Source organism: Anomaloglossus baeobatrachus, chromosome 3, assembly GCF_048569485.1.
Source record: "Anomaloglossus baeobatrachus isolate aAnoBae1 chromosome 3, aAnoBae1.hap1, whole genome shotgun sequence".
Lineage (NCBI taxonomy): Eukaryota > Metazoa > Chordata > Amphibia > Anura > Aromobatidae > Anomaloglossus > Anomaloglossus baeobatrachus.
The window spans coordinates 59,697,468-59,719,282 of NC_134355.1; the positions used below are offsets into that span (position 1 = coordinate 59,697,468).

The following is a 21,815-nucleotide window of genomic DNA, read 5'->3' on the forward strand; positions in this document are numbered from 1 at the left end:
CTCTATATACAGTGTGAGCCCCCACATAGACCAACTATATACAGTGTGTGTTGCTAAATTTTGATCCCTGATATAGCCTCATACAGTGCCTACAAGTAGTATTCAACCCCCTGCAGATTTAGCAGGTTTGATAAGATGCAAATAAGTTGGAGCCTGCAAACTTCAAACAAGAGCAGGATTTATTAACAGATGCATAAATCTTACAAACCAACAAGTTATGTTGCTCAGTTAAATTTTAATAAATTTTCAACATAAAAGTGTGGGTCAATTATTATTCAACCCCTAGGTTTAATATTTTGTGGAATAACCCTTGTTTGCAATTACATCTAATAATCGTCTTTTATAAGACCTGATCAGGCCGGCACAGGTCTCTGGAGTTATCTTGGCCCACTTCTCCATGCAGATCTTCTCCAAGTTATCTAGATTCTTTGGGTGTCTCATGTGGACTTTAATCTTGAGCTCCTTCCACAAGTTTTCAATTGGGTTAAGGTCAGGAGACTGACTAGGCCACTGCAACACCTTGATTTTTTCCCTCTTGAACCAGGCCTTGGTTTTCTTGGCTGTGTGCTTTGGGTCGTTGTCTTGTTGGAAGATGAAATGACGACCCATCTTAAGATCCCCGATGGAGGAGCGGAGGTTCTTGGCCAAAATCTCCAGGTAGGCCGTGCTATCCATCTTCCCATGGATGCGGACCAGATGGCCAGGCCCCTTGGCTGAGAATCAGCACCCACAGCATGATGCTGCCACCACCATGCTTGACTGTAGGGATGGTATTCTTGGGGTCGTATGCAGTGCCATCCAGTCTCCAAACGTCACGTGTGTGGTTGGCACCAAAGATCTTGATCTTGGTCTCATCAGACCAGAGAACCTTGAACCAGTCTTTCTCAGAGTCCTCCAAGTGATCATGAGCAAACTGTAGACAAACCTTGACGTGACGCTTTGAAAGTAAAGGTACCTTACGGGCTCGTCTGGAACGGAGACCATTGCAGTGGAGTACGTAACTTATGGTATTGACTGAAACCAATGTCCCCACTGCCATGAGATCATCCCGGAGCTCCTTCCTTGTTGTCCTTGGGTTAGCCTTGACTCTTCGGACAAGCCTGGCCTCGGCACGGGAGGAAACTTTCAAAGGCTGTCCAGGCCGTGGAAGGCTAACAGTAGTTCCATAAGCCTTCCACTTCCGGATGATTCTCCCAACAGTGGAGACAGGTAGGCCCAACTCCTTGGAAAGGGTTTTGTACCCCTTGCCAGCCTTGTGACCCTCCACGATCTTGTCTCTGATGGCCTTGGAATGCTCCTTTGTATTTCCCATGTTGACCAAGTCTGAGTGCTGTTCACAAGTTTGGGGAGGGTCTTAATTAGTCAGAAAAGGCTGGAAAAAGAGATAATTAATCCGAACATGTGAAGCTCATTGTTCTTTGTGCCTGAAATACTTCTTAATACTTTAGGGGAACCAAACAGAATTCTGGTGGTTTGAGGGGTTGAATAATAAATGACCCTCTGAATAAACTTTTCTCAATTTAAAAAAAAAAAAATAAAAAAGAAATCACATTCTTTTTTGCTGCATTTCACACTTCCAGGCTGATCTACAGTCCAAATGTCACAATGCCAAGTTAATTCCGAATGTGTAAACCTGCTAAATCTGCAGGGGGTTGAATACTACTTGTAGGCACTGTATATACATTATGAGCCCCACAGAGCCTTATATCTACAGCATGAGCCCTCACATAGCCTCCTATATTCATTATGAGCCCCACATAGCTCCCTATATACAGGATGAGCCCCCACATAGCGCCCTATAGACATTTCTGCACCCCCACATAGCCTACTATATATATGCAAACATACCATACAAATGAAATGAAAAACCACCGCATACTCCCTTCGCTCCTGTTCCCCTGCCGCTCTGGTGAACTGATGCTCCGCACTGATGATGTGATGTCTTTGTCTCTGCTGTGCCTCACGCTGGTGGAATATGGAGTCAGCAGCACCTTCTTCCACCAATGCATTCCAATGCTGAGGATGCAGATAGCGGGAATACTGACTGGTAAGTATGGACAGTGGACAGGCAGCAGAGGAGGACATGGTGCGGACTGCGGTTTACTGCTTTTGGCCTCCTGGCTGTCTCCGGCCATGGGCAGGACTGGAACATGCGGAGGCACGCGGGCCGCATTTTGCCCAGCCCTGTTCTGTAATGGTTAGCGCCTTAGACTAATTGAGTGTGAGTTTGAGTTTGATCCTTTTTAAGTGGTGTAAGGTATAATGGGTAAGACGGCAGCGAAAAATCTACACTTCAGCATTTACAGGATTTTTTTATGAACATGTTCCTATCTAGCTTTAATTAATCTGCTAAAGAAACGATCACAATGGTGGCTCTTCCTCTGCCCCTGAAATCTGTGCATTATCCAGTTTTCTATATTTTCACATAATTATCACCCTTCGCTTTTCTTATTTAAATGGTAATAACAGGGCTGTTTTGTATAATTGTGTGTACTCACACTAAGGAAAGTGGTCTCCTGGTGCACATTGAGTGCCTAGCTACTAGTGTCTACTCCTGAAATTAACATTTACAGCACAGCAATCCCAGCTATTGAGTATGGAAGCAATATTACCTCTATCCCGGTAATCCTTTACTTGGGACATGAAGATGAGGACGAGGGAACCAAAAAGTGGAACGAAGAGAATATCACCTGGATTCATTTTTTAGATGTAGCTCTTTAATAATTTAATTAAGATTTCATGCACTTGAAAACAATTGAAAAATTTAATTGTAGCCTTATTTTTGTGACACGGTTAGAAGTGTCTTCCATAGCAAAAAAAAAATCTTTTATGTCTGGTAATCACAATACAACATGAAACGTCATTTCTCATCTTACCCAAGACTTACCTAGCCTCTGTCATCTGTATCTACTTGTCAGAGAGGAAAGGGAAGTTGTCATTTAAGACGATCTGGTTAAAGGGATTCTCTTCTTTTAACAATCGGTATGTGTTAGAAAGGCCCCTTAATAAGTAGTTGATCACAAAGGGTCCTTTTGGAACCACAAGCAATCTGCTTTAAACTCTGAGGTAACCTAACCCAAGACATTCAATTTCTTTTTAGCTCCACTGCACATATTCAATTTCCCTGCAGCACCACTACAGATATTCAATTTCCCTGCAGCACCACTACAGATATTCAATTTCCCTACAGCAACACTACAGATATTCAATTTCCCTGCAGCACCGCTAGAGATATTCAATTTCCCTGCAGCACCACTACAGATATTCAATTTCCCTGCAGCACCACTACATATATTCAATTTCCCTGCAGCACCACTACATATATTCAATTTCCCTGCAGCACCACTACAGATATTCAATTTCCCTGCAGCACCACTACAGATATTCAATTTCCCTGCAGCACCGCTAGTGAAATTCAATTTCCCTGCAGCACCGCTAGTGAAATTCAATTTCCCTGCAGCAACTCTACAGATATTCAATTTCCCTGCAGCACCACTACAGATATTCAATTTCCCTATAGCACCACTACAGATATTCAGTTTCTCTGTAACACCACTACATTCAGTTTCCCTTTAGCACCACTACAGATATTTAGTTTCCCTTTAGCACCACTACAGATATTCAGTTTCCCTGCAGCACCACTACAGATTTTCCATTTCCCTGCAGCACCAATACAGATTTTCCGTTTCCCTGCAGCACCGCTACAGATTTTCCGTTTCCCTGCAGCACCGCTACAGATTTTCCATTTCCCTGCAGCACCGCTACAGATTTTCCGTTTCCCTGCAGCACCGCTACAGATTTTCCATTTCCCTGCAGCACCGCTACAGATTTTCTGTTTCCCTGCAGCACCGCTACAGATATTCAGTTTCCCTGCAGCACCGCTACAGATATTCAGTTTCCCTGCAGCACCGCTACAGATATTCAGTTTCCCTGCAGCACTGCTACAGATATTCAGTTTCCCTGCAGCACCGCTACAGATTTTCCATTTCCCTGCAGCACCGCTACAGATTTTCTGTTTCCCTGCAGCACCGCTACAGATATTCAGTTTCCCTGCAGCACCGCTACAGATATTCAGTTTCCCTGCAGCACCGCTACAGATATTCAGTTTCCCTGCAGCACCGCTACAGATATTCAGTTTCCCTGCAGCACCGCTACAGATATTCAGTTTCCCTGCAGCACCGCTACAGATATTCAGTTTCCCTGCAGCACCGCTACAGATTTTCATTTTCCCTGCAGCTCCACTGCAGATTTTGAGTTTTCCTGCAGCACCACAACAGGTATTCAATTTTCAGCAGCGCGACTACAGGAGAAATGAGGCAGTGCACAGCAACTATTTTAATTAATGGGTTTTCTGTAGAATGCAAAACAGGACATGTCCTTCAGAGCTAGAGGTGGTCTATGAAACCACTGTCTACTCTGATCAAGAGATGGCTAGAAGACAAAATTGGAGCGCTCCATGGTGAAGTCCTGGTTATAAGAAGCAGAGAAGAATAGATGTAATCTGCTCACCTGGTGGAGTTGCGGAGGTCGGGCAACCTGACGAGAGCAGTAGTGAAGTGCTATTCCTCTTATAGACTGCTTCTCCAGTCGTTGAATCCAACAGACCTTCTCATTCAGACATGTGCAAGGCAATAATAGAAGAAAAAAAACGTGGTGATGAGAAGCTGTAGAAAAATAACAAACACTTAAAAGACTACGACGCGTTTCAAAATCAATCAGACTTCTTTCTCCGGTTATCATCTAATCGATTTTGAAAGACATTGCTGTCTATTATGGAATGTTAGATGTTTTTCTACACTTTCTCATCCTTGTCTTCATCATGTCAGCGGTCACCACAACGTTTTTTCTGTCTTTCTTTTTTTTTTTATTATCCTGTAACTGATCTAGGAATAAGTATCCTGAACTGATGATGCTGGATAAGTCCATAGCTTAGAAACAACCAGACCAGACCACCAGGTGTGGCACATGGTACCAATGGTTTAGCAACCATTAGAACTACAAAACAACACAGATCAGTGGTATATAATCTTGTAGGTGTATAATATGGAGAATCTTTATAAAGATCTTCATAGGTGAGACTGTTAAATAGCTTTACTTTAGCTGACCATACACCCTAAGTAGATATGGGCTTTAGACCGTAGTCACACTTCCGAGTGCCTCGCGTGTAACTCGTGCGAGTCTCTCATGGTATCACCCGGCACAGCCGCTCACTCTGCTGATAGGAGCAGGTCTGTTGCATGTATCTCTATGCGGCTGAGACGCTCCTGCCCGGAGAGTGTGCGGCCGTGCCGGGTGATTTAATGATAGACTCGCGCGAGTTACATGCGAAGTACTCGCAAGTGTAAGGCCGCTTTACACGCTACGATATATCAAACGATATGTCGTCGGGGGTCACGTCGTTATAGACGCACATCCAGCCTCGTTTGACATATTGTAGCGTAACACAAATGTGCTCCGATTGTTCATCGTTCCCGAGGCAGCACACGTCGCTCCGTGAGACACCCCGGGAACGATGAACTGCAGCTTACCTGCGGCCGCTGGCAATGCGGAAGGAGGGAGGTGGGCGGGATGTTTACGTCACGCTCATCTCCGCCCCTCCGCTTCTATTGGCCGGCCGCTTAGTGACATCGCGGTGACGTCGAACGTCCCTCCCCCTTCGGGAAGTGGATTTTCGCCGCCCACAGCGAGGTCGTTCAGGAGGTAAGTACTTGTGACGGGGGTTACTGACTTTGTGCGACACGAGCAACAAATTGCCTGTGCCGCACAAACGATGGGGGCGGGTGCGATCGCAAATGTGATCGCACGAGATATCGATGCGCGTAAAGCAGCCTTTACTCTGGCCTTAGACAGGTATGTCTCTCGGCTCACCGTGAACATTAGTCTCAGTGGCTTATCTCTAAGAGAATTAACGAGTCAGGAGTCATCATAATGTTGGGTTCAGACGACTTTCATGCCTTCAGCCTGGTGTGATATAATACATCCCTGTTAGGCCAGGGTTACACAACCATAGATTGGCCCATCTGAGTGTATCGGGTCGATTATGCTAATGACACTCTGAACAGAGTTTGACCCAAGAGTCATCGTAGTGTGATTAGATTGTCTTGGATGAGAAAATACGAGCACACTGTGAGGAGAAGATGGAGAACAAAATTTCTCGATCTTTTCCATTCTATGACGTAAACCTAAAAATACTTCCTTCAAAGAAGAGGTCCACCAACTACCATAGATATCAAAAATAGGGACACCCTAAGTGAATGACATGGAAGGACAATCACAAAGCAGGAGACCCAAAACAGAAGACCAAAAGGATAATAAATAAATAACTTGTATTTATTTATTTTTTTTAATAACATTACATTTGTACAAAATCAAGCAGACAGAACAAGAGTCGCTGACAATAAATAACAACCGCTCAAAAGCATGTAAAAAAGCGCAGCCATCATGTTATCCAACCCATATCAGGCCCACATGTTTGATAAACACCTGTGGTAATGCCAAAGGTGAACGCTCACACTCCAGGTATGAGATACAAAGCCCCCACTGTGAACTCGGGATGAACAATCTCATCCGTAAATATGAGTGCCAGACACTGGGAGAGTTAAGTACCTGAAGAAATGGCGGGGCTGATATCCAGGTGCTGGGGACACCAGGAGACAGAGTGAGCCTTGACGCGCGTTTCACCGCTAAATGGTTGTGTCAGGGGCCGTGCTCCATTCTGTGAGTCTGCGGATGAAATCCTCAAATCGCAGCATGCTGCAATTTTTTTTTCTCACACCCAGTCAGCATAATAGAAAAAAAACGTTGATTAGCACTTCCCCATAGAATAACATTAGTCCGAGTGCTTGTCTGATTTATACGGATGTTTGACCCTGGCTTTAAGGGTGCATGTATATGGAGTGGACTGGAATCGGAGACACTCCGTGGCAGACAGGTGTCGGCTAAATTATACATTCAACGTTTGCATCTCTGCCGTTAATCACTGACAGTTGCGTTTAAATGGTTGAACAGGGGCGGACATACCATTGGTGCAACATGTGCATCCGAACAGGCGTCCAAGCGGTAAGGGTCCCACTTCTAACGCCAAAGCAGGAGTAATTGTGCATTATGATGACTTCTTGGACTGCAAATGGCCCATATATTGTTCTTGCACAGGGGCTCTTTCGGTCTGTGTCCACTAGTGTGATTGAGGTACCTGTGCATCTCCTGTACTGGCGCCCATCAGTTCTCACATGATGGCAGGATGCTGTTTGGATCCCAAGAAACCTGGTGGCCTAATGAAGGTTCCTATCTTCTTTGTCACTTTGGTGGAGGTTCCATCATGCTTTGGGGCTGTGTGGCCAATGCCGGCACCGGGAATCTTGTTAAAGTTGAGGGTCGCATGGATTCAACTCAGTATCAGCAGATTCTTGACAATAATGTGCAAGAATCAGTGACGAAGTTGAAGTTACGCAGGGGATGGATATTTCAGCAAGACAATGATCCAAAACACCGCTCCAAATCTACTCAGGGATTCATGCAGAGGAACAATTACAATGTTCTGGAATGGCCAGCCCAGTCCCCAGACCTGAATATCATTGAACATCTGTGGGATGATGTGAAGTGGCTGTCCATGCTCGGCGACCATCAAACTTAACTGAACTGGAATTGTTTTGTAAACAGGAATGGTCAAATATACCTTCATCCAGGATCCAGGAACTCATTAAAAGCTACAGGAAGCGACTAGAGGCTGTTATTTGTGCAAAAGGAGGATCTACAAAATATTCATGTCACTTTTATGTTGAGGTGCCCATACTTTTGCACCGGTCAAAGTTTGTTTAAATGTGGATTGCACATTTTCTGTTATTACAATAAACCTCATTTCAATCCAGAAATATTACTCAGTCCATCAGTTATTAGATATATGAAACTGAAATAGCTGTTGCAAAAACCCAAATTGTTATAAAGAAAAAAGGTTAACATTAATAGGGGTGCCCAAACTTTTTCATATGACTGTATACTCACCTGCTGCCATCTTCATCTTATTTCACCGCCTCTCTGATCAGGCTTCCCTGCTTTATGACCTGCCGGCTGCTCCAGTGTTTATGGAGTGCGCCGAAGGTCACAACTCAATGCAAGTCTATGAGAGCCTATGTTCAGGCCTCATTCTGGCTCTCATAGACATGCATTGAGTGCTTGTGACGTAACTTTTGACTTCTGGCCAGTCAGACGTTACAAGCACAAGAAGAATACCCTATTTGTTCTCATAAAATAATAATTACTTATTGACTAAAAACAAACATATAAATCTTGTATTAAAGAAAGATATTTTTTTTCCAAACTTATACATTATACTACTCTATATTACAATGAACATGCTATAATAAATCTCACTGTGCCAATTTTATTTGGGATTAGTTGCTTGGATCTTCCATGTTTTTTTTTTTTTTTTTAACCATTTTTAAAGTTATTAAAAAAAACCTGTTTGCCGATAATTTTTTATCACACACTGAATGCCATAAACAGGAAGCAAAAAAAAAACAGTAGAGGAATTGCATATTTTTCACCTTTTCACCCCACTTGTAAAATAATTTGTAAAACAAAATGAAAACTATGACTCCTGCAAAAAAACACCAAAAATACCCCAAGCCCTCATACTGCTGTGTCGATGGATAAAAAAGTTATGGCTCTTGGAAGAAGGGGAGGAAGCATAAAAAACAAGAAGCAATATTTGCTGTCATCTGGCCAGCTCATACCAGAGTGTGCCAATAGCCTAATTTCACATCTATTTATTACCTGATCCATACAATTTAACCCCCTAATGACAAGGCCTTTTTGGGTCTTAAGGGGAACCTGTCACCAGATTTGGTGACTATAAGCTGCGGTCACCACCAGTGAGCTCTTATATACAGCGTTCCACCATACTGTATATAAGAGCCCAGGCCGCTGTGTAGAACGTAAATATCACTTTATAATACTTACCTAAGGAACGGTGCGGTGCAGACTGATCGGATGGGTGTCTCTGTTCTCCGGTACTGGCGCCTCCTCCATCTTTGTCCTCCTTTTTCTGAAGCCGGGGTGCATGACGCGTCCTACGTCATCCACACTAGCCGGCATTGAGGTTCCGCGCAGGCACACTTCAATACTTTGATCTGCTCTGTTTAGGACCTCAATGCCGGCTAGTGTGGATGACATAGGACGCGTCATGCACCCCGGCTTCAGAAGAAGGAGGACAAAGATGGAGGCGGCGCCAGTACCGGAGAACAGAGATACCCATCCGACCAGTCTGCACCGCACCGCTCCTTAGGTGAGTATTATAAAGTGATTTTTAGGTTTCACACAGTGGCCTGGACTCTTATATATAGTATGTTAGAATATTGTATATAAGAGCCCAGTGTTGGTGGCCGCAGCTTATAGCCACCAAATCTGGTGACAGGTTCCCTTTAACAACTACCTACTTTACTTTTTTTTTTTTTTTGTTCTTCATTTTTGCTTCTTTGCATTTATAGACAACCAACCTCAAGGATTTTAATATATAAACTAAAACCAGTATTATACTGGCGCTATCATGCTGATTCTAGGGAATAGGCAGGCAGACAGGGGCAGGAATAACTAGCGAAACCCGACCCACCTATTAGATATTTTGCAGCTGCTATCAATCAAATAACAGTGCATTTCACAAACTTTACTTGCCTGTATTTCAGAAAGTATACATCCGATCTCACAACTAAAGGTATATATAGAATCAGCATGATAGCACCAGTATAGCACTGGCTTTAGTTTATATAGGAAATCCTGGTGGTTGGTCCTCTTTAAGTAGCCATTATGTTTTCCATTATATTTTTCCATTAACTTTGGTTGTACGAATCCTTGCTTTATGCTGGGTGAACAATAGCTTGTTAGTACCCTATGAAGGGACATGCAAAATACTATGAAATTAATACATTTCATCATTTTTTTTTTTTTATAATGGTCTATATACAGTGCCTTGCGAAAGTATTCGGCCCCCTTGAATTTTTCAACCTTTTCCCACATTTCAGGCTTCAAACATAAAGATAAAAAATGTATATATCGTTCAACTTCACAATTGTGTCCACTTGTTGTTGATTCTTCACCGTAAAATTTATTTTTTTTTATTTTTATGTTTGAAGCCTGAAATGTGGGAAAAGGTCGAAAAATTAAAGGGGGCCGAATACTTTCGCAAGGCACTGTAGCCCTAGCTTAACCATATCCTTACCATAAAATAGGCAAACAATTGCAGTCCTATTGGTGGTTCCATTTTGGTGGGTTAATTGATGTTATTACATATTATTTTATGCATTGATTGACAGACACTGACGGTATACTTTGTACAGAGGGGTGTACAGTATAGCGGTATAAGTCACTTCTGTTCCCTTGTGGCCATTAGATGGAGGCTGGATTAGATTGCAGGCGTGTTGACGGTAGCATGGACGGCTGTTTATTCTCTTCCCGTTCTTCCTCTCCTGGCCAGTGACCATTTACAAGTGGTGACATTGAACAGGATTTTATAATCTCATATCCCGGCTATTATTAGGGGCTTAGTCGGGGTTGTGGCTCCGCACAATGAAATCTCTAGACATGATCATTTTGCTTCCACACAATAAATGAGCACAGCAGATTATTCCGCGCTCGGAGGATTACACGTGCATTACTTTTGGGTTGCTAATTTTGTTATCTATTTTTTTTTTCCTCTTGTTTACCAGGCAGCGAACAGGCAGCTGGCAGAGGTTTTACTCCATTCATTAAGTGAGAATTGTTATTGGAGTCCCTTGAAAAGTCCTTTACCAGAACTGATGGTGAACAGAGAAGAAAGCTCTTTCCCTTATGGGGTCATCAGTCACAAACCACAGATTCATTCTGGAGATCAGTAAGAATCTTTTTTTCCCCGCAAACGTTATCTTATTTTATTAATATCTTATCAAATGTGTATTGTTTCCCACATGCCCTCCACTGCTGGGCCTACAATTGGATCTGATTTCAGGTTAAGGGGCGCAGGGGCCCCCTTAAGGCTGGGGCCCCTGCGCTCACCCTAACACCCGGGGGTACCCTTAAAGGTAAGGAGGTCCAAGCCTCCAACCTAGCCCCTATCTCCTGTCCTTGTCCCTGATGAAAAGACCCCCCCACAACCCACCACCAGGGGAGAAGGGGCAAGAACAGAAGTCAACAACCCCACCGACAAATAAGGACAAACGGATAAAGACAACAACTCAAACACACGACAGCCACACACAAAGGAACAACTGAAAGTGCTCAAGGGGAAACAACATAAAAGGGGGGAAAGAAAACAGACTACTGGGTAACATCCATACCACACAGCTACCGTAGCACACCTAGAAATGCTGCAGCAAACACCAATGCTGCAGCCCACAAAACAAGTCTCAGAAAAAGGGTTAATCTAGCGCCTTCCACCTCCTGGCCAAGATTCCAATTGAATGAAAATAACCGTCACCCTCTGGTGGAAGTAGAGGGTATTTATAGGACCTGGGCATGGTCCCAACTGGAAACACCTGACCAGGAGTCAGGAGCTGCTCGAAGGTAAACTGACATTAACCCTCCCCTCCCCAAAGGAAAGGGAATCCATTTAATCAGCAGAATCCCACAAGATAAAGTGAGATTCTGACCCAAAACCTGTCACAAAATTCTGCAACAGAGGAACGACTGTGACAATTTCATAATACAAACTGTATACAGTATTGAGTAGATCTTACACTTGATGAAGCTGATGTATTTACCTTGAAAATGTACATCAGAGTAGCCTTATAATCCTTATATTAATGAGAGCATTCAGCTATTGAATAAGAGCATCCTGACTGACAGCTGCAGCTTGTACTGAACAGTGTGAGATGTCAACAGTTGAAGGGGGGAGGGACACTGAGGCGTTATCAGTCAGGCTAGGGTGGAGATTAACTAGCCACAGGGAGAAGAAGGGTGAAGAGATGTCAATCAGGCTAGGCGGGCTGAGATTCAGCAGCAGCCAGGAGGTGGGACGTTGAGGACCTGTCAGTCAGACTAATTCGGCTAAGATTAACCAACAGCAGGGAGAAGGGACACTGAGGAGCTATCAGCCAGATTAATTGGGCTGAGTTTAACCAGCAGCAAGGTGGAGGGACACTGAGGAGCTGTCAGTTTAAAGTAATTAGGCTGAGGTTATCCTGCAGCAAGGCGGAGGCACACTGAAGATCTGTCACTCAGACTAATTGGGTTAACATTAACTAGCAGCAGGGAGGAGGCACACTGAGGATCTGTCAGTCAGACTAAATGGGCAAAAAAAATTTAACCAGCAGCAGTGAGGAGAGACACTGAAGATCTGTCAGTCAGATTAATTCGGCTGAGATTAACCAGCAGGAAGGAGGAGGCACACTGAAGATTTGTCATTCAGACTAATTGGGAAAAAAAAAAAATTAACCAGTGAGGAGCACACTGAGGATCTGTCACTCAGACTAGGTGGGCAGAGATTCAGCAGCAGTATGTAGGAGGACCACTGAGGAACTGTTAAGCGGGCTTTACACGCTACGATATCGCTAGCAATTCCTAGCGATATCGAGCGTGTAAGTCCCCGCCCCCGTCGCACCTGCTATATCGTGTGATCGCTGCCGCAGCGAACATTATCGCACTTACCTGGTCGGCGTCGTCGCTGTGACTGCCGAACAATCCCTCCTTCAAGGGGGAGGGACGTTCGGCGTCACCGCGACGTCACTAAGCGGCCAAACAAAGCGGAGGGGCGGAGATGAGCGGGACGTAACATCCCGCCCACCTCCTTCCTTCCACATTGGGGCCGGCGGCAGGTAAGGAGACGTTCCTCGCTCCTGCGGTGTCACACATAGCGATGTGTGCTGCCGCATGAGCGATGAACAACATGGATAAACAACCCTTACCGATTTTTGAGTTTGGGACGACCTCTCCATGGTGAACGATTTTCACCATTTTTGAGGTCGTTTAAGGTCGCTGGTCAGTGTCACACGCTGCGATATCGTTAATGACGCTGGATGTGCTTCACTAACAACGTGACCCCGACGATAAAACATTAACGATATCGTAGCGTGTTAAGCCCCCTTTAGGCTAGGTGGGCAGAGAGTGAGTTTAATCTAACATCATCAGGTCTAAGAGAACTATTTAGTAATGTAAACAGTTTTGCATTGACTATCTGTTGTCAGAGTCACTTTTAACAAGACAGTAGTCTTTTAGGAAAGACAACAAAATGTTCCCCTTATGGGCACCTCTAATTAAATGTATTGTGCTGTTTAAATAAGAGAATTCATTAACAAATGCCCTGTGTGGGGAAACTGCAGCCTTAATTTGATGTGTCTTTGTTTTTACTTGCAATTTTTTTTGTTTTCTAGCTCTAAATCAGGGGTGCACAACATTTTTTGGTCCAAAGGCCACATGCCCATATGGAACCAATCCCAAATACCAGTAAAGGGGTGCTTACATTAATACATCACCATAACCATCATCAGTACATTAATACGTCACCAGTAGCAAGTTATGAGTATTTGGGGTGGATTTGGAGAGTTTCTGCACCATAATAAAATCAGTGTGAAGACACGCTAACTTGAACTTGAGTTTTTGGAGCAGAAACTTACCAAATCCTCCTCATAATCTGAAATCTCTAAATTTTGAGGATTTTAAGTTTTAAGATTGCTATGAAGCATGTTATGATTTACTACATGTTTTCAAGAATAGAACCACCATCAGCACATGTATGTGGCGTCAGAACCACCATCAGTTCATGAATGCAGTGCCTGAACCACTGACTATACATGAATATCTCCCACGGTGCACTGTGCTTTCTCTCCATAACATGCCCCCCTCACTGCCCCTCTCCATAATATCCCTCAAATTGCCCCTCTCTGTAATGTTCCCCACACACTGCCCTTTTACATAATATGTAACTCTCACACTGCCCCTTTCCATAATATCCCTAGACACAGTGCCCCTCTCCATAATATCCTCACACACACTGCTCCTCTCCATAATATCTAACTCACACTGGCCCTTCTCCATAACATCCCTCCCCCACAAAGACCCTCTTTCAATAATGTTCCCCCACATACTGCCCCTCTCCATAATGCCCCCCTCACGCTGACCTCCTCCAAAATAGCCCCTCACACTGCTCTTCTACAAGTATCCCCCGACACTGGTTTGTAGTGTGCTGACCTCATCACGCTGCTGTTTGTCGGGACTGGGGATGATTGATGTTTTTTTTCTGTACGCTTCTCTGCCCAGTCTCTGCACCACAGTGTTGAAATGTATTGTCGTCTGAAAGATGCAATACATTTGAATGTAGGAGGAAGGGAGTCAGCGTCACCGTGTCCCATGACCAGCATCAAACACCTTGGCGGGCCTCATGTGGCATTGTCCCTCAATAAAAAGGATTCCTATCATATAGAGATCCGATGTGCTTGTAATGGAAAAATCTAAGGTAGAAGCTTTATGAACATGCACTGGGAACGTGTCAGTGCTCTTAGACTTCAAATTTTCTAATGACAAATACCAGCGCTTTTCCAGCCGGATTTGCAAAGATTTCTTTTGACTGGTACATCGGATCTTTACATAAAAGGTATCATTTTTATTATTTATATTATTAGTGAAAAAACACACCTGTACAGACTGATGTGCTAACGCATTCTTTTTAAGACAAAGTTTTTAAAAATAAATAAATTAAAAAATCCCTCTAATGCACAGAGGCAATGCAATGCACAGGATACATTTAACTGTTTAATTTAGTTTTTTGCCCTCCTGATAAGTGTCTGTATCATGGCAATGGTGATTATCAGTATTCGGCATGTGGTGCCCGGTGAGGGTATTGGGTGGCACATGAATCATGCATGGCTTGTTTTCTGTTACAGGTCTCGCAGTGTAACACTTGTGTATCTCCACTATGTAACCTAATTCTTCATTTCTGTTTGTTTCTAGCCTATACTGCCCACAGGACAATATCGAGGAGGCTCTCCTGCTCCTTCTGATCAGCGAATCTATGGTAAGCTGTTACCGTTATTACTATTATACCTTGCACAGGTATCACTCCGTCTAAGGGTTTGTGCAAACGTTGAGGATTTGCAACAGAAAATTCTGTTGCAAATCCTGATGTGTTGGCAGGAAAAACGCAACGTTTTTTTTTACATATGTTTGTTTTTTGTCGTTCGTTTTTGATGCAGTTTCCCACTCGGTAAATAGGTGAAATCTGCAGCAAAAATGCTGAAAGAATTGACATGCTGCAGATTTTAGGCCCCTTTTACACATCAGTTTTTTGCTATCAGTCACAATCCGTTTTCTCAACGGATCCGTTGCAGATTGTGAAAAAACTGATGTTTTTTGACGGATCCGACTTGCTAGGGGTTAAATATCAATTGGAGCATGCTCAGTTAAAAAAAAAAAAGGAATCCGTCCACGGATTCCGTCATTTGACGGATGACGACGGATCCTGCTCCCATAGGCTTCCATTATATTAAGCGGACGTACACAAAAAACGTGAAATGTGAGGACATCCGTTCCAATCCGTTGCTAATACAAGTCAATGAGAAAAAAACGGATCCAGCAGCATCAGTCTTTGGATCCGTTTTTTTTTCAAAATTTGACGCATTTTGATTGATGGCAAAAAACTGATGTGTGAAAGGGGCCTTAATCTGCAGCAAATTTGCAAGGAAAAAAATAAGCAACATGTGCAAGAAACGTCAGGATTCTCATCCACTTTCATCCTATAGGTTTCATCTGCAGAAAAACACGCAAAAAAAAGTGTGCAAAGACCCTAAGGGGTACTTTGCACACTATAACATCGCAAGCCGATGCTTGCGATGTCGAGCGCGATAGTCCCCGCCCCCGTCGCACATACGATATTGTGGTATAGCTGCTGTAGCAAACATTATCGGTACGGCAGCTTCACACGGACTTGCCTGCCCTGCGACGTCACTCTGGCCGGCGAATCGCCTCCTTACTAAGGGGGCGGGTCGTGCGGCGTCACAGCGACGTCACACGGCAGGCGGCCAATAGAAGCGCAGGGGCGGAGATGAGCGGGACGTAAACATCCCGCCCACCTCCTTCCTTCCGCATAGCCGGCCGGGACGCAGGTAGGAGATGTTCCTCGCTCCTGCGGCTTCACACACAGCGATGTGTGCTGCCGCAGGAACGAGGAACAACATCGTAACATTGGTCCTTCCGAAATTATGGAAATGACCGACGCTACACTGATGATACGATTTCGACGCTTTTGCACTCATTAATGGTATCAAAAACGATTTACACACTCCGATATCGACAGTGACGCCGGATGTGCGTCACTTTCGATTTGTCCCCACCGACATCGCAGCTGCGATGTCGTAGTGTGCAAAGTACCCCTAAGGCTACGTGCCCACATGGCTTTTTTTTGCCTTTTTTCATGAGTTTTTCCTTGCTTTTTTTAATCAATAAAAGCAAGGAAAAAACATTCCATCAAAGTGTATGAGAATCCTGACTTGCTGTGCACATGCTGCTTCTTTTTTCCTTGCAGATTTTGTTGCTGAAAAAAGAAGCAGCATGTCAATTTGTTTCAATGTTTATTTCCTGCATTGCTATAATCCCCTGCAGAGCTTTATCACTACAGGGGATTATATCGCAGCACTTTGCCTCATACACCGTGCATACAGCATGGTGTGTGAGGCTCTCCGTAGCTCAGTAACCCGGGGTTGTCATGCTGATAACCCAGGCTTACTATGGCAGAGATCGTGTCCCTGTGATCGCATTACAGGGACCCGATCACCATGGAGAGGTAAGCAATTCCGTGTGATTCAGTACACTAACCTGCAGTCCTGTGTAAAACCAAAGCTAGCAGACCATGTTATGAGACAAATACCTCCTATATCTCATCACTCTCCTCTCCTCATATGATCTCCATGAAATAATATCTTTTTTTCTGAATAACGTAAGGTTTTATTTTATTTTAAGATATTTCACACAGAGCTAGCATTTTGTTTGAGTTTAGCTAAAAGATTGGTTTAAGTGGCCACATTGTTTCCCATGGCCACTGGATCAGAGCACTGTGAGCCTCCTTCTACCTCCGGCATCACGGGTGCTAATCCTACAATCCTATTTATTTGTGGCACAACGCATTTGTCATGGTGAGCTAAACAGGCGCAGTGGCTGCTGTAGGTAGTTGGAGGTTTGCAGTGATCTGGTCTAGTAGCCGCAGATTACCAACATTGCTGCTGTACAAGGATCCTGTGAATCTTTTTTGCTCAATTGCATATTTTACATATTGAATTAAAAGAGGTTGTATCATGAGAAATGTTTGTGGCATATACAAAAAGACATTTTATAAATTTTTGATAGATACCAGTCCCACTTTTGGGACCTACATCTATCTCCAGAACGAAACACCTTTCTGAATGGCTTCCGACCACCTGTGGGTGTAGAGGTGGCAGTACATGCACCCCCTGTCTCCATCCATTGCTATAGGAGTTCCAAATACAGTTGAGCAAATACTCTCGTCTGTATTCAAAACGTCTACAAGGAGACAGGTGACTCTTGTGATGCCACCTCTCCACCCACTGGTAGCCAGACGTTGCCCAGAATGGAGACTACAAGGAGAAATCCGACTCTTGCGATGCCACCTCTCCACCCACTAGTACCCAGGCGTTGTCCAAAATGGAGTCTATAAGGAGACAGCCGACTCTTGCAATGCCACCTCTCCACCCAGTGGTAGCCAGACATTGCCCAGAATGACTCTACAAGGAGACATCTGACTCTTGCAATGCCACCTCTCCACACACTGGTAACCAGACGTTGCCCAGAATGGAGTCTACAAGGAGAAATACGACTCTTGCAATGCCACCTTTCCACCCACTAGTACCCAGGCGTTGTCCGGAATGGAGTCTACAAGGAGACAGCCGACTCTTGTGATGCCACCTCTGCACCCACTGGTGGCCAGACGTTGCCTAAAATGGAGTCTATAAGGAGACAGCCGACTCTTGCAATGCCACCTCTCCACCCACTGGTAGCCAGACATTGCCCAGAATGGAGTCTACAAGACGACAGCCAACTCTTGCAATGTCATCTCCCCACCCACTGTTAGCCATAATTGAGATAGTTGCAGAATCTGGAGATAAGTGAGGGTCCCACCTCTGGAAATCTCTTTTATCAGACAATTATTATCTATATATATAATTGCCTTATTCTGTCTGTCTGTCTTGCTCCGAAATGACGTCATTACAGTGACAACTGTCGCCACACCGCGCGCGCTCAAGAGCCTGCGACCAACGGCTCAGCTAACCTAACAGCCCAAACTACGGGCCGACAGGACGACGCCCGACACTTTTCCCCGCACCCACACGGAGCCCCGACTCCCCGGTGAGTGCTGCACCCCTGGGAGCCCACATCGGCAACCCAGCTGAGACATACCCACCGCTCGCCTCCGCCCCCCGCACACATTACCCCACTCGGCTCCACCCCCCTGCACTCTGCCCACCGCATGTATACACTGAACACACACACACACACCTGGATAGTCACCTGTTCCCAGCCATGCAGTCCCCAGCACTGACGTCCTCAGCGCCATGGCCCCGCTGGGCTCCACCCCCCGCACTCCGCTCCCCGCACACATTACCCCGCAGGATGGGGGCACATGTCAGGATGGTGGCTGCACCATAATGGGGGCACATACCAGCATTGGGCCACATCACAGCATCAGCATATTTTTACTTAACTTTACACTGTTCATGGCCTTCTTTCATTACAAGCCATGGACATCACTAAACATTAGACTCCTCTATTAAAACTGTTCCTTCTGTTGTTTTTCATTTTAAAACCAATAAACAATTATAAGAATACTAAATTAAACCCAACCCATCCAGTCCATTCATTACCTTATTATTCAATCTGCTCACCTATATACACATTCTACACTACCCGATACGTTAGAATCGGGCCACCTTCTAGTATACTATAAATGACTACCCCTTTCGTTGAAAGTCCATTTTTTAATAATCCAGAATATTTACCAGTTCACCATTTACCATCATCTGTTACCGTATTGAAATATTGCTACTGTATCTGCGCAGATGAGACGCGTGAAGAAGAGAACGTAACACATTTCGGTGCATTTTCTCCTCCGTTCATTTCTTAAGAAGTAGTTCAGTAATGTAGAGATATCAGTGGCAATATGTCACTCTGAAGATTCACACAAGATGGTACAGGGAGTAGATTGTCAGCACTTTCCCCAGTGCACACAGGCTCCTGCTAGCGGTATTCTCACCTTGGAGATATATTTATCTACACATATGTTCGCCATACTTCCATACTGTGTTTAGCAGTGTTGGAGTAATGTTTTGTGGCCAGTTATAGACTCCCCAATGTCGTTGGTATGGAATGTCGCACTGAGTCATGTTCTTTGCGTGTAACAGATGTAGTGTGCAAATGCATCATCCTCCTTTTTTGTGTCTAAAACTTTTAATTCCAATTTATTCATTGCAATTTCTAATTATTTCTGATTGTTCTCCAGTTTTTCATTATTTATTACCCTTGTTTTTGTGGTAAATTAAAAGAACATTTAAAGCAGGGCTGGAATCGGCACCCGGTAAACGAGGCCTAATGCTCTTAGGGGAACTGGTTGGCCCAGAGTTGAGTGCAGACATCTTCCACATGTATTGCATGTGTGGAGCCGGCTCAGGAGCTGTTTTCGAGCCCCTTAGGTGCCACTGTTAGAGATAAATGAACCTGAAAAGTAAAGTTTGGTGTTCGTACCAAACACAGACTTTACTAAAAAAATCAGTGTTGGCGTTTGGTTGCTTTACGTATGCAAACCACTTGAGCGAGCATACAACAGAAAAGTATGGTCTTGCACCAACGGGGAATATCTTGTCAGGTGCTGCAGGAGAGGAATCTGGTCGGATGCTCTGTGTAGAGCTGGCAAAGGGTGCACGCTAGTAATCAGAAGAACGTCTGATAATAAATCCAGGAGTAGAGGAAGAAAGCGGCACTAACCAACGCCTTGCAAAAAAGTCCACTATATTGAAAACGTGTGTTAAGAACATGCGGGAGAAAAGCCGGGTGCAGGCAGTCCAGGGGATGATGGCCGTTTTGCGCTACAGGCGCTTCTACGGGTCCTCTTGGGGAAACCGGTTGGCACAGATTTTATTGCAGACATCTGATACATGTACTGCATGTATGGAGCAGGCTAAGGCGCTATTTTCGATTTAGGTGCTTCATGTATGCAAACCACTCGAGTGATTATCTGTGCTTGGGTACGCTCAGGGCTCAGCCAAGTGTGACTTACTTGCAGTGTTTGATCGTCTCGCACTGGGGGTGACAACAGCGTGATCGGATGTAGTGTGCACCAAAAAAAAAATGGAAAAACCCTTCCCTCCCCGGAAGTGCTCTGCTTATGGCTGCCTGTATGTAGGCGAAGAGCCGAGCTGTCCATTCAGTGACTTCCAATGGAGTTCAGGTCAAGTCCAGGTCCAGAACCAAGCTTCAGCTAAAGTCCGACTGAACCCCCCAAACCAAATTCCAATGGCTCCGCTCATCTCTAGCCTCTGTCAATTATGACCTCAGCATTCCAAAACTTGGTAAATTTGGGGACCCTTCCCATGACCATCAGCCACACCATGCACTGCGATTGTGGGGTACCTATTTCATTGTCTACTGAACACCCCCATGTCTGCCATGTTAGATCACAGGCTGAGCTTCAGTGGAGATCAGTAATTTTACAATACCCTGTTTTTTGGTTACTTTGTCTCTAGAAAAAAATATTCTGAAAACAAGGATTAAGGCTGAGTTCAGTTCACAATCTGAAGTCATGCTGAGGCTTTAAACCGCTGTGGTCTTTCCAGTGTTTCCCGCACTGTCCATTAACCTTGCAGGAAAAGACTTCTTTCACCTGCAGGATCACCGGCTTCGGTACCGGGTGCTCGATTATACAAGTTTAACTGTTTCCTTACAAGATTAAATGATTGTGCAGGGAGACAGTGTAAAGACCGCAGCGTAACAGGCAAGAATGACCGCAACGTGTAAGCACAGCCAAAAAAATGTTGTGTGGACCCCAATATAGTAATGATAAAGACTCCCGCTCCTACTGCAAAAAAACAAGCCCTCATACAACTCTAGTGACTGAAAAATAATAAAAAAAAAAGTTATGGCTTTTAAAAAAGGAAGGAGCAAAAATCGAACATAAAGAGGGGTGCACCACTGAGGCCCTCTCTACCACGGGCCCACGAAAACATGGTGCTGGCCCGGATTTAAAGTACAGAAAGGCGGTGCATGTGTCATTTACCACCCTGTAGACATGGATGGACTGGGTCTGCCAGTACAGGAGTCACTGATTACACCCTCTATGGTGTCCATATGTCCTAATAGAGAATATGGAAATGGGAGACTCGGAAGGTATTAAGTCTGTTGGGCTGACATGTTGATTTTGAGATTTTATTTTTTTTTGTTATTTTTAAATTATTGACAGGGTTAAACGTAAGGTTCTTTTTGGGTTTTTTTTTCTTAGTCTTGTAGTGTCCCATTTCCTATTCTACAAATCAGGGTGAGGCCTATTTTTAGCAATCTCTGTTTTATACCATTTCTTGAATAACACGAGCTTTATTACAGGATACGGTGATATCCCAATAATTTGGAAGCCTATTAATTCTGCACAACAATAACATGCCCTGTTAAAGCGTTTGTTATATAACATAATAATCAACACAAATAGCGGAGGATTTTCTGGATTAAGGAGCGGTTACACTGCTGGATGTTTTCCAGATAACACAAATGATTTTTATTTGCTGTTTTTTTTTCACATGGGAATGTCTGCTAATCGAGGTTTTATACTCCAGAATACAATGTGGACCTCTGCGTAATTG

At 44.3% G+C, this 21,815-nt stretch overlaps 1 protein-coding gene across 1 annotated transcript in view; it reads left to right on the top strand.

The window, feature by feature from the left end:
- TTC7A (tetratricopeptide repeat domain 7A) overlaps positions 1 to 21,815 on the top strand; it is a 515,691-nt gene that overhangs the window by 141,412 nt on the left and 352,464 nt on the right. Inside the window, exons 7-8 of the mRNA XM_075339201.1 lie at positions 10,701 to 10,864; positions 14,914 to 14,977. Of these exons, the coding sequence (XP_075195316.1) occupies positions 10,701 to 10,864; positions 14,914 to 14,977 (228 nt within the window). The remainder of the gene's footprint in view (positions 1 to 10,700; positions 10,865 to 14,913; positions 14,978 to 21,815) is intronic.